Source organism: Lepidochelys kempii, chromosome 1 (assembly GCF_965140285.1).
Source record: "Lepidochelys kempii isolate rLepKem1 chromosome 1, rLepKem1.hap1, whole genome shotgun sequence".
Taxonomy (NCBI): Eukaryota; Metazoa; Chordata; order Testudines; family Cheloniidae; genus Lepidochelys; species Lepidochelys kempii.
Genome location: NC_136380.1, coordinates 193,748,143 through 193,761,179, shown reverse-complemented (window position 1 = coordinate 193,761,179; position 13,037 = coordinate 193,748,143). Strand labels below are relative to the sequence as shown.

Here is a 13,037-nt window from a genome sequence, read left to right as displayed (position 1 = left end):
TTGAAACAGATAAAGGAAAAAAAGGAAGAGTGCTCTGGTGCAACAATAGAGGCAAAATGTATTTCCAATGAGCTCCACACCACTAGCAAAAACCTTCCTACATAAAAGTTTGAGCTAAATATTGCAGTCTGGTTAGTGATTTCACAAGATGACTGAGCTGTAGCTGGTTTCCATTGAACCTGGAAAAAAGTCACCTCTCATGGCGCCTGAGAGGTGCATACCAGATGGCAACTCGACTCAAGCACTGATGATGTCAGGCCCTTCCTTGGAAGTAACCCTAGGTGAACTCACGTGGCAGAGAAAATGGACACAATTCATAACAACATTAAGAGCCTTTATAAGGTTTCAAAACCTCCTTTCATGACATTGTGTAACACCCAGGTAAGCATAATGGAGAGCTTCAGAACTAGAAGACTGTAGGCATGGAAAGACTGGTTAAATATTTATCATGGAGTATCCAAGGGACCAAGGACCGTAATCCCAGCTTTTTCACACCAATCTTTCCGATGTTTTAAAAACATAAAGCAACATTAGCCTCTGCAATGGAAGGGAACGTGAGGCTGTGAATTTATGGGCATATATACCACCTAGAATGTTTAGCTGGCTCATTTACTCAGTGACCAAGAGACAATCTTAACTGTAGCCAGGAAAATGACCAGGTCACCTACCTCAAGAGAAAGGTCATGTTTTTTTTTTACTGACTGGCAATGCTTCCTGAGTTCTATCAACAACTCCTGTAAAGTAAAGTAAGATTGATCAGAAGAAAATTTGCTTTGCTTTTTCTTTATCCTATACTGTTTCTGGTTTCTCCAAGGTAGAAGTAGCAACACTTTGGACTAAAAAGACCTCAACTGTTCCTGAAGATGACCATGTTTCAGGCTGATGCCTGGAGAGAGCCCAGAGCAAATTCAGTTTATTTCCAATCACCATGAGTGCCTTGCAAACTTTACTTTTTAGATTTCTTATTTGTACCTTAGCTTTGTTTTCTCACATATCCTTTTAGCGCTTCCAGATCTGGCTACTTCCCATGTTAAATTCATCTGTTAGAATCTGCTATCATTCTTTGAAGCCTTATAATTTCTTTACACATGAAGACATGTAGGCCTTATTGGCAAGCTATAAGTCTGTAATTTAGTATACAGCACATGAGCAAGTTACTATTTCTTCTCTCCAAGAGCACAATTCACACCAGTGCACAAGAACCTACCCGCCAATTAATACATGATGCATTGAGGGCCAAATTCTGGTTCCATTTAAGTCAATTGTAGGACTACCACTGATTTCAACAGAGCTAAGCTGATTTACATCAGATGAGGATATGACCAACAGTATATACACAGAAGATGGAGTAGTGTTCTGAGTTAATTATAATCTTCATCACTGTAATATTAATTAGAAAGTGTCTAACCAGAAGGCCATTTAAATGATCTGTCGCACTTCAATATTTATATTTGCATTTAGAAATATTCCAGCATCTTCAGCTGCTGTAACTGTCACAGCTCCAATGGTTTCGATGAAGCTATGACAATTCACACCAAGGACTTGAGTAAGTGGTATGCTATTTTCCAATTTGTCAGATGGATTATTTAGGTGCTATTTTAGTTCTAGTAAAACCCTATATATAAGCATTTGGGTGACACTGTTGCCTTCATTATGGGATTGGCTCAAACATTACAGACAAAACATCACTTCACCTAAAAAATAGGGGTAAAAGAAATGATACTTCACAAATGAGAATATTAAGAAATTACTAAATTACTTCCTTATAGCCTTTTGGTTAATGTTACAGAAAATTAAATACACTTGACATTACACAAATTAAAGTTAAATAACATGAACTGAGTGTTCAGCAGCACTACACTTCAAAGAAAATCTTATGTTTAACATACAATCATTTGTTTGGTATAATAGAAATAGGTATGTCAATAAACAGTCTGCCAACCCACCTCAGTTGTAGGAGTGTGTCTGTGCTCTGCTGTAAGCCATATTAGAGTAGTTTTTCAGATTGTATGTTAATGATTCTAGAACAAAAACTGCTCAGTTTACAAGTAAAAGGGTATTATTTTAAACTGCCCTATTGCCAACTGAACTTGGGATCTGAATAATGCTAGATTGTTTCCAGTCTGTGCAACACCATTCATTTTAAAAATCTATGTGCACAGACACTTATTCTGACAGAGAGACACTGTAGTCTGAAACAGATAATCCAGGACAAGTTGTATTTTTTTCCTTATGAAAAATACCAAAAGCTCATTAATAATAAATATTTGAATTAAATACCACTCACTGGGTGAATTCGCTCTGATATCTTCTCCCGAAGGGTCTTTAGTTTTTCTTGAGTAGCTTTTATTTGCATCTCACAGCGTCTCTGTTGCAGTTCACTAACATATGCTACTTCACAGGAATGGTTAGTTAGGGACTGAATTTTTCTTAGTATTTTACTCTCATGCTGAACAAAATAGTCTTTCATGACCTGGTGATACAGGTGCACAGCAAAACCAATTCAGATATATTTGTATTAAGAAATACAATAAATATACATTTATAATTGCTTTTAGAAGGGAGAAATGATTCACTACTAATTCATCAAACTGACCAACATGGAGGATATGAAACAAGATGCCCATACAGGCAGGAATGGTGGAACTTTAAGAGACAGCTGATGGTGCAGGAAGGATTTAGATTCAATTTATTGTAATATTTAAAGTCACTAGTCAGGGAAAATTTAATGTTTATCTAGCTGCATCTCTTAAATTAGAGTCCATTTGCCAATAGTGATTTGAAGAGAAATAGGAGAAAATAATGATTTGGCTCTAGAAGGATTCTGGGAGGTTTAATCTCACAGAACATAGCTATCTAGCATAAGAAACAGATGTTGAGTGTGCAGTATGCAAAATCAGCCAGGTTCCACTCAGCTATTTTACTACTGTGTTGGGAGAAGGGAATCCTCAGTATATCCTCCAGACTCACTAAATGGCTTTTTAAGAACTAAAAAAACCCCTTCCCAACCAACCAACCCTCTCTAGCCCCATTTTTATTCACTTAGAACTGATACTTGAATTGATAGCTTGGGAAAGAGAAAAGGGCCTGGGGACATAGGAGGATATTAAGAAATTAGTTTAATCCCTTGCAGATCTCACGGTTAGTGTCTATTTACAGCTGAAACCAGCATGAAGATTACATTTACAATCCTCAGCTCTCATTAATGACAACAGATAATGGACATATTAGGATTGTATAACGCACTAAGGATATGAAACTGCATTCCCTTACTTACATGACTAGCCCTTGTTCCTGTAAATAATCCCCACTGAAATTAATGAACTACCCTTGTCAATAAGAATGATCAGCATGAGCCTATACAATTTAACTTTAATGCACTAATTCTGCCTTTATTATAGTTCTTATATCATTTAACTGCTCTAGTTTGTAAAAAATGGATTGATCCTTACAGCTGTGCTTCTGCAAAACAATTCTTATTAGACACATTAAACATAATTCATGGAATAGTTCTCTGAGTAAATGTCTGGTTCCAAAAAGATTGGCATCCCTTATTTTACAGTTAGGGCACTGGCAGTCACAGTGCTTACTGTATTTTAAAAATTTACTTCTTTGAAAAGAGGCAATCTAGAATAAGTTTGCCAGGAGAAAAAAACACGTTACCTACCTGTACTGTAACTGTTGTTCTCCGAGATGTGAGTGCAGATGTGTATTCCACTAAGGCATGCGCACACCCAGCACGCTGAAGCCAGAGGACTTTGCTTAGCAGTACCTATCGAGCTCACGCCCTCGGGCCCCTGGCAGTCCTTCCCAGGGCTCTTGAAGGCAGTGCTGCCCTGACACTCCCTTAGGTCCTTTGCATTGGAATCCAAGGCTGAAGAGACTGATGCAGAGAGGACGGAGGGTGGGGCATGGAATACACATCTGCACCCACATCTTGAACAACAACCGTTAGAGTACAGGCAGGTAACCGTTTTTTCTTCGAGTGGTTGCAGTCATGTATTCCGTTCAGGTGACCCATAAGCAGTACTCGTAGGAGAGGGGGCTCAGAATCTATTGAAACAATGACTGCAATCAGCTTTCCGAAGTTTGCCTCTGATCTAGATACAGCTGAAATAGCATAATGCTTGGTAAAAATCTGTACGAAAGATCAGGAAGCGCCCCTGCAAATTTACAATATAGAAATGTCACTGAGAAACAAAACTGAAGTCTTTTGGGCCCTCATTGAATGAGCCAATCACCTCTTTGGAAGTGTGACTTGAGCTACCCCATATCCTCTTGTAGTGCAGGAAGTAATCCATCCGGAAATCACCTGACCCTTCATCCGATTTACACATGAGATAAAAAGTTGAGGTGATGCATGGAACAGTCTAGTCCTTTCTACACAGAACGCCAAGGACTGTCTCACATCCAAGGACAGAAAGTGCTCCTCTTGTCCACATTTGAGTGAGTCTTAGGAAAAAATTCCACCAAGTATATTGTTTGGTTAAGGTGAAAATATGAAAACTCTGTTAGACAAAAACATAGGGTGTGGCCTCAAGACCACCTTGCCTTTGAAAAACTGTAACTGGAGGCTTCGCCATTAGGGTCTGCAGCTCACTAACTAATGGAAGTTCTGGGAATAAAAAAAGCTGTCTTTTGGCAAAGGAAAGATGGGAAAGATTGCTAGGGGCTCAAACAGAGGACTTATTAGGGGAGCCAGTATTAGGGGAGCCAGACTGAAGTCCCCAAAGGGAATAATTTCTTTTATAGGCAAAAAGAGGTGGACAACATATTTTAGAAATCTAACTACCATGGAACTGGATAATACCAACTTCCCTTGGATTGGAAGATGAAATGCTAAAATTGCCACTAAGTGGACCCTCAATCAGCTGAGTAACAGACCTGGGGACTTAAGATATACCAGGTAATCCAAAATGTCCTGTATATCATAGAATCATAGAATACCAGGGTTGGAAGGGACCCCAGAAGGTCATCTAGTCCAACCCCCTGCTCGAAGCGGGACCAATTCCCAGTTAAATCATCCCAGCCAGGGCTTTGTCAAGCCTGACCTTAAAAACCTCTAAGGAAGGAGATTCTACCACCTCCCTAGGTAACGCATTCCAGTGTTTCACCACCCTCTTAGTGAAAAAGTTTTTCCTAATATCCAATCTAATCTAATATGTGCAAGCACTGGCCATATTCCCCGAGCCAATGACCAAACTGAAAAACTTTTCCACTCAGCCAAATAGGTAAACTTAGTAGAAGGTAGGACTCGCTGTACTGCTTCTGAACATCATTCTTCCTCTTCACCTAAGCATGGAGTATCCAGGCCGTTAGGTGCAGACTGCTCAACACCGGATGCCATATCTGACTGTGGTGTCGTGTCAGCAGGGAATGAGGAGAAGAGTTCTGGGAAGTCACACAGATAGACCATGAAGTTTGGAGAACTACTTTTTCTTGGCTAAGCTGACACAATGAGTATCAGTTTGGCATGATCTGCCTTCAGTTTTGTATAACCTGAGGGATAAGCGGGGCTGGGGAGAAAGCACACATCAGTGCTGATCTCCAATTCAACTGGAAGTCATCAATTAATGAGCCTGGATCAAGTCCAGCTCCAGAGCAAAACTGACTGAAGTTCTTGTCTTTTATTACAAAGAAGTCCATTGTCTGAAAGCCCCATTCTTTGAAAATAGACTGCAGCAGAGTGCTCTTCATGGACCATTTATGATTTGGGAGAAATTCCTTCTGAGGTGACCAGCTAACTGATTCTGAACACCCGACAAGTGTGCAGCTATGGGAATGAGTCTTCCTTGCTAGAAAAAAATGCCAAAACTGTTTTGCTCCCTGACAGAGCTGGTTAGAGTGGGCTCCTCCTTGATTGCCCACATAATATAATACAGTGGTATTGTTGGTAAGCACATGAACTGCTGTGCCTTTGATCTGAGCCCGAAAGGCCTGGTATGTATTGTAAACCTCTTGAAGTTCCAGGACATTGACATGAAGGGAAGCTTCTTGTCCTACCAACAAACCCTGAACTTTCAATGTCCCTAGACACATCCCCCTACCTATTGTGGAGGCTTCGGTAACTATAGTCCGGGTCGGTGGAGGATGGGCAAAGGGAACACCTTTGCACACATTGCTCCGATATGCCTAACATTCTAGGTACTCAGGATCACCAGTGGCACTTGGACAAGCCTGTCCAATGGCTGAAGATGGGTGATAGATCAACTTCAACCATGATTTAAGAGGACGAAGGCACAAACTTGCATGCTGGACTGTGTAGGTGCATGCAGCCACATAACTTAGTAACTTCAGGCATAAGCATGCCATATTTGAAGGGTGAAACTGGAAGGACAGACAAAGATGAAGCATTATTTGAAATTGTTCATCGGGCAGAAAGCCCTGGAACTTGTAGAGTCTAGTAGGGGCACAATGAACTTGATTCTTTGTATCAGAATTAATACTGATTTTTCTTAGCTCAAAATCAGCCCCAGTTGATCAACGAGACATAGTATGAACTGGATGTGATGGAGGACATGTGCATCAGACTTGTGCTTTGGACTTCCCCTTCAGTAACCAAATCATCCAGGCAAGGGAAGACTTGAATTCCGATTCTCCTGATAGGCGATCACTACTGCTGGAAGGAGCAGTGACTCACGAGACAAGTCCCCGAAAAGGGATGGGCTATGGGAGTGAGAAGGGGGAACTGTGTGGCATAACCTGATCTCACAGAACTCAGGGACCATTTGCCTGGGGTTGTTTCTTCATAAGCACTGTAGAAGCAGGGCAGTCTGTCCCCAAATGGCGGGGAATTGGTCTGGAAGTTGATAACTGGTAAGCTGCCCTTGGTAGTAGAGTTAAAATGACTGATAGAGGATGAGCTGGTTGGTTCTAGTTGGAACTGGAAAGCCTTCGCCTGTGCAAACTGTCTCTCTTTCTGGAGAAATCATGCTGTCTCGCAAGATAAGCCAACTCCTGAAATACATCTGGGAATACTGACAGTATCGCTGCTGCTGACCTCCATAATGAGGCCTCTCAATCACTGGGTTATAAACCCCCAATGAAAGTAGCTCAACAGTTCTTAAAAGAAGGTAGCATCTCATCAGTCTTTTCAGAAAACAGAAACTGACCATCAAAAGGTAGGTCCTCTATGCCCTGCTGGACCTCCGGAGCTGTGTCAGAGTTCTGTAACAAGGCTCTTCTCATTGTTACAGCAGAGGACATAATCTTGGAGGAGGTGTCTGCTACATGCAGTGCTCACTGCAGCAACGTCTTTGACACTAGACAACCTTCCACAATGAAAGCCTTAAAAAACTCTTCCCTGGAGGACTCTGGCAATTTGTCTAAATTTGGACATAGCTTTCTAATTTAGAAGTTTATATTTTGATAACAGTGCCTGCAGATTAGCAGCGCACATTTGTAAAGACAAGGTTGAATGCATTTTTCGTCCCATTACATCCAATCTTTTAGACTCTATCTTTAGGCTTTGACTTAAATCCCCTCATGTTTCACTCTCTCATTTGCAGCTGTTACAAGCAAGTAAGTTAGAGGCTGGGTATGAATAGAAGCACTCAAAACTCTGCATAGGGACATAATACCATTTTCCAAAAGTGCTTCATTTATAGGTAGAGCTACCCTCCCTGGAACTGATGACTGGAGAATGTGCACCAACTTATGGGTATTCTCCTGAATGAACTCGGCCTGAATGCCAAGGCTGTAGGCATTCCCCTAAGGAGATCTTGATAAGGCAAAGTCTTTAGGCACAGAAGATGAATCTGGTATAGTGCAATTGCCTGGTGAGGAAGATGAAGAAGGAAGTAGGCCCAAAGTGACCCCGTTTGCTCCTGCAATAAAGGCTTAGGCTGTACCAGCTCAGAAGGAGCAACCTCAGTATGAGTCTCCAGCCTAGTTGCGTCAGGAAGTGAGACAGCAGGAGGGTTTGGCAACATTCTCTGGAATCAGAAGAGGATCGAACCCTGAAGATTGAGGGACATCCCAAAAGTTCCATAAAGGCCACTGAGGGAAGTGATATAGACTCATAGACTTATAGATATCATTGGGCCTATTTACCATGAATAGTTAAAGATCAATTCATTGTCAAAATCATGTTATCCCATCATACCAACTCCTCCATAAACTTATTGAGTTTAATCTTAAAGCCAGATAGGTCTTTTGCCCCCACTGCTTCCCTTGGAAGGCTATTCCAGAACTTCACTCCTCTGATGGTTAGAAACCTTTGTCTAATTTCAAGTCTAAACTTCCCGATGACCAGTTTATATCCATTTGTTCTTGTGTCCACTAAGCTTAAATAATTCCTCTCCCTCTCTGGTATTTATCCCTCTGATATATTTATAGAGAGCAATCATATCTCCCCTCAACCGTCTTTTGGTTAGCTAAACAAGCCAAGCTCCTTGAGTCTCCTTTCAAAAGACAGGTTTTCCATTCCTCGGATCATCCTAGTAGCCCTTCTCTGTACCTGTTCCAGTTTGAATTCATCCTTCTTAAACATGGGAGACCAGAATTACACACAGTATTCCAGATGAGGTCTCACCAGTGCCTTGTATAAGTGTACTAAAACCTCCTTATCTCTACTCAAACTACCTTGCCTGATGCATCGCAAGACCGCATTTGCTTTTTTCACAGCCAGGTGGCTAGCAGGAACCAGGCCAAAAACTGCCGTCTCTACTGCGAGAACGGTACTGATCTCAGTGCTGATGGGGACTCCCTGGTGCTCTCAAAACTTTTGAGCTTGGTGCCTGGACAGAAAAACAGAAGCAGAAGATGACTCTGAACTCAAATGCGAGGAATCTTCCAAGTAGTCTGAAGGGAACGGAGGAGCCACCCCTGGTGGAGCCATCACATGCCCGGACTTGTCTCAAGCCCTGGGCCACATTGGTTCTGATGAAGGCACAGAAGCCAGAGCCTGGAGAACTGGCGGTGTCACTGAGGCAACACGAACACTCAGTACTGGAAAGGATATCAGTATTGAAGTACAGGCCAGTACCGAATCTGTAGCTCCTGCCTGTACAAGCTGAAATGGTCTCCAGAGCCAATAATGGAACTGATACTGACAATGGATCTCTCAGTGTTGTTATGGACGCTGATCTTGTCTTTGCAGTCTGATTTTTAAACAGCATCGGAGATGATCATAGCAACAACCCGTATTCTGATGCAATCAAATCTGATAGTCCCAGGACTGCAGAAGACACCACACAGCTGAGGACTCCTGTATCACAGGTGAGTCTAGCATAGAGAGACAAAGTAAATATGAGGCTGCTTGATAAGCCTGTGGGGTTGATAGGGTCGGTGCTGAGACTGATGTTGTCAGTACCGGACTCAACAGCCACCCCATGGACTGTACTGGAGTCTATGGTACAGTGCTAGAATGATATCGTCTTGGTACTGGAGAGTGGGAAGACAGCCCAGCTCTATTCTGAGTACTAGAAGAATCCTGATGTTTGCCAACACTCCTCTTAGAAGAGGAGGAAGAATCTCCCTGAGCCTTGGAGTGACTACGGTCAGTTTTCTGAGCCTTCTTTCTCGGGTGTACAGGAAGGAGAACAATCTCTTCTTCCCTTTGGAGAAGAATCAGAGTCTTGCGGTGGCATCAAAGCCTGTTGAGGGGTCGGGCAATCTGAGGAGGATCCCAACACCAAAGTAGGCCTCATGGCTTGCTCCACAGGGTGCTAAGCCAGGCATAAGTCTCTAGACACCAGTATCCTCTTTTTGAAGGATCTGCAAATGGAGCACTTTCCTCTTAGGCACAATAACCACTGAGCATGGAAATTACTCTTGAGGATAGCTACTCTACATGAGGGACAGTGCTTGAAACCTAGCAAAGGCTTTGCACCAGGTAAAATCCAACTATTACACTAAGTAATCTAACAGTAGTAGTAAGGGTACTACTACTAACTATATACAAACTATTGAGAGTAAACTCTCTGAGTGAACAACTGAAGTGTGAGCTAAGATACCACACAGAACACTCCAACTCAAACTGTGGGCAGTGAGAAAGTACTGAGGAGAGTTGGAGCAGTGCAGGCCTCAAGTAGTCCTGGCAGGGTGTGAGCACTGCCCCAATGGGTACTGCTAAATGAATCTCTCTAGTTTTGGTGAGCTGGGCCTGCACACACCTGAGTGGAATACAGGTCTGCATCCACTCAAAGAAGAAGAAGTGGGCTAAATTCTAAGCCTATTCATGCCAATAAGCACCTCTGACTGCAATAACTTCAAAAGTACTGCAAGGGCATAATTGAAGGCAAAATGTAAACCCCATTTTACTAACCTAAATTTAACCTTTTCTATGCACTGTATACCAGCAGTACATAATACCCAAGAGAGACATTCTCCTCAAATGGTAATTAATTCAAGACCATATTTGAAAGAATGCTCTTTTCCTTGGAAACTGACACACAAAGAAGATTACTCTATCTGATGCAACATCAGTTTAGAATACAAATGAATTACATAAAATAGTTTTACCTGGCTGCAGCACAATGCTGGCTTCTTCAGTTGTTCTGAAGTCCCCTCTGGCTATTTTTATAAATAAAGCAGAATTAATATTTATAGTGAGGATATTAAGCTTATGCATGAGCTTAGCAGGAGTGAAGAAATATTTGTGTAATAATAAGCAGCTAAATACAAACAGATACAGAAACTAGGAAAAAGGAGGACAAGGATCAGAGTAAGACAGCCAGCCAGCTCAGGAGGACCTGGGAGAAGAGAAATGCAGGTTTCCGAGAGTTGTTGCAAGAGCTCCGAAGAGGCAAAGCAAATCTTTAGTGCCCACTGGAGGATAGTGAAACTTTTCTCACAATTGAGTTATTCACCTACATCTTTAAGGTAATGCTGAGGTGTAAAAACTCTATAAAGGTGCAAAAAACAGTGATGGGATGAGTCACACACACCTGATGAACGTTCCATCCTCTAGTACTAAGAAGATAGGTCTTTATCACTTGATCAAAGGAGAACTCCTCTAGCCAGCTATAATAATAGGTCTTCTTATCTTCTCTATAGTCTAATTGCCGGAGAGCACCATCACCCGTTGTATTGCAGAGTTCCTTTGTGTCAAATGTTAGAAAATTCTACCTATACGTAAATGGACTTAACATAACCAACTGCTGACTTTTCTCCCAATATGCTGTCCCTAGTAGTAGGCACATCTAGCTGGCAATGCCAAAGAACTTTACCAATATGCAGAAGGCATTTTCTCAGAAACTTTTTGTATTTATTTTTAAAGCTCAATTAGTTGTCAGGGGCAAGCGATCCAAACACTGAAAGCAAGCGGTATTTGATCCTTGATTGCCATTTTAAAGCTGCAGGTAAGCAACCCAACTGTGGAAGAAGTCATTCCACTCCAAACCTAATTACCTATTTTTAGAAGTCAGGGGTAATCTTTAATTACATGGGACAGCATGAGGTTGAACTACCACTTCTCTGAATGGTACCTGTTCTCTCTGATAAATTTCCTATTGCCATGCAAAGTAACTTCAGAAACACATAGATGAGAAACTGACTATGGGAGGAGAGCAAGAAGTCATCTTATGGAAACCAGTCTGGACAGAAACATTGCAAGCTTAGGGTCTGATTCTACCTAACAGTTACTCCCCGTGCATGTATTTTACTCCACACCTTAATCTCCCTTTGTTTTCAAAGGAACTAAGGGTGGGAGTAAAGGTATATTTTCTCTTCCTAAAAATAGGAGAGACCAATGGTGTCTTTTACAGACCTAGTTTGTGGGATCAGGTCAATATGCACTATTAAGTCAATTTTATTTAGTCCTCAACAGGTCTGCCCCAGAGCCCACTGAAGTCAATGGGAGTTTTCTGCTGACTTCAGTGGATGCAGGACCTGGCTCCTAGCAGTATGTGGTGGCAACTGGCTTAGGCACTGATTCACAGAAAAAAACAAATCCTGACCTGAAGGAGAGCTCTGTGTAAGCTCGAAAGCTTGTCTCTGTCACCAACAGAAGTTGGTCCAATAAAGATATTACCTCATCCATCTTGTCTCTCTAACATCCTGCGAAGAACATGGCTAAAACAACATTGTATAAAACAAACCCTTCATATTTAAGAGATTGTGCAAACCATTATTACATATTACTTCAAACTGCAATATTTTTTCTCTGGAAACTAAAATTTATATTCAAAATTGCTGTATAGGAAAAAAAATACCTAAAATACATCACACTAAGCTTGTAAGACTTTGCTAACCCCTACAATTCTGTCCCAATTCTTAACCACACAGTTAAACAAAATACCTGGATGCATTAAAATCAGTGTATTTAAGAAGAGTCTTCTTCCCTGGTCCCCAGTTTTTAAATATTATATGAGCAACAACAGGAGGAGTGATTTTATGATGTGGACATCTGTTCACTGAAGAACACCTAATTTCACATGATTCCATACAACAGCTGTCAGGTTATTTGCAATTATTATCTATCTGGCAGATTCAAACTAGTGACCTTAGAAAAGAAAGGCTCCACACAGTGGTCACTATGAAAATTTACAAACATTTATCATGAAGTAAAAAGAAAAGGAGTACTTGTGGCACCTTAGAGACTAACCAATTTATTTGAGCATGAGCTTTCGTGAGCTACAGTTCACTTCATCGGATGCATACCGTGGAAACTGCAGAAGACATTATATACACACAGAGACCATGAAACAATACCTCCTCCCATCCCACTGTCCTGCTGGTAATAGTTTATCTAAAGTGATCAAGTTGGGCCATTTCCAGCACAAATCCAGGTTCTCTCACCCTCTGCCCCTCCCCCCACAAACTCACTCTCCTGCTGGTAATAGCCCATCCAAAGTGACCACTCTCTTCACAATATGTATGATAATCAAGGTGGGCCATTTCCAGCACAGATCCAGGTTCTCTCACCCCCTCACCCTCCTCCAAAAACCACACACACAAACTCACTCTCCTGCTGGTAATAGCTCATCCAAAGCGACCACTCTCCCTACAATGTGCATGGTAATCAAGGTGGGCCATTTCCAGCACAAATCCAGGCTCTCTCACCCCCCCCCACTCCCATACACACACAAACTCAC

General features: G+C 41.7%; 1 protein-coding gene across 1 annotated transcript in view; it reads right to left on the bottom strand.

Moving 5' to 3' along the window:
- MORC1 (MORC family CW-type zinc finger 1) overlaps positions 1–13,037 on the bottom strand; it is a 96,949-nt gene that overhangs the window by 1,571 nt on the left and 82,341 nt on the right. Inside the window, exons 25-27 of the mRNA XM_073306177.1 lie at positions 10,465–10,515; positions 2,288–2,473; positions 669–734 (exon numbers count right to left, since the gene is read on the bottom strand). Coding sequence (XP_073162278.1) covers positions 669–734; positions 2,288–2,473; positions 10,465–10,515 — 303 coding nt within the window. The remainder of the gene's footprint in view (positions 1–668; positions 735–2,287; positions 2,474–10,464; positions 10,516–13,037) is intronic.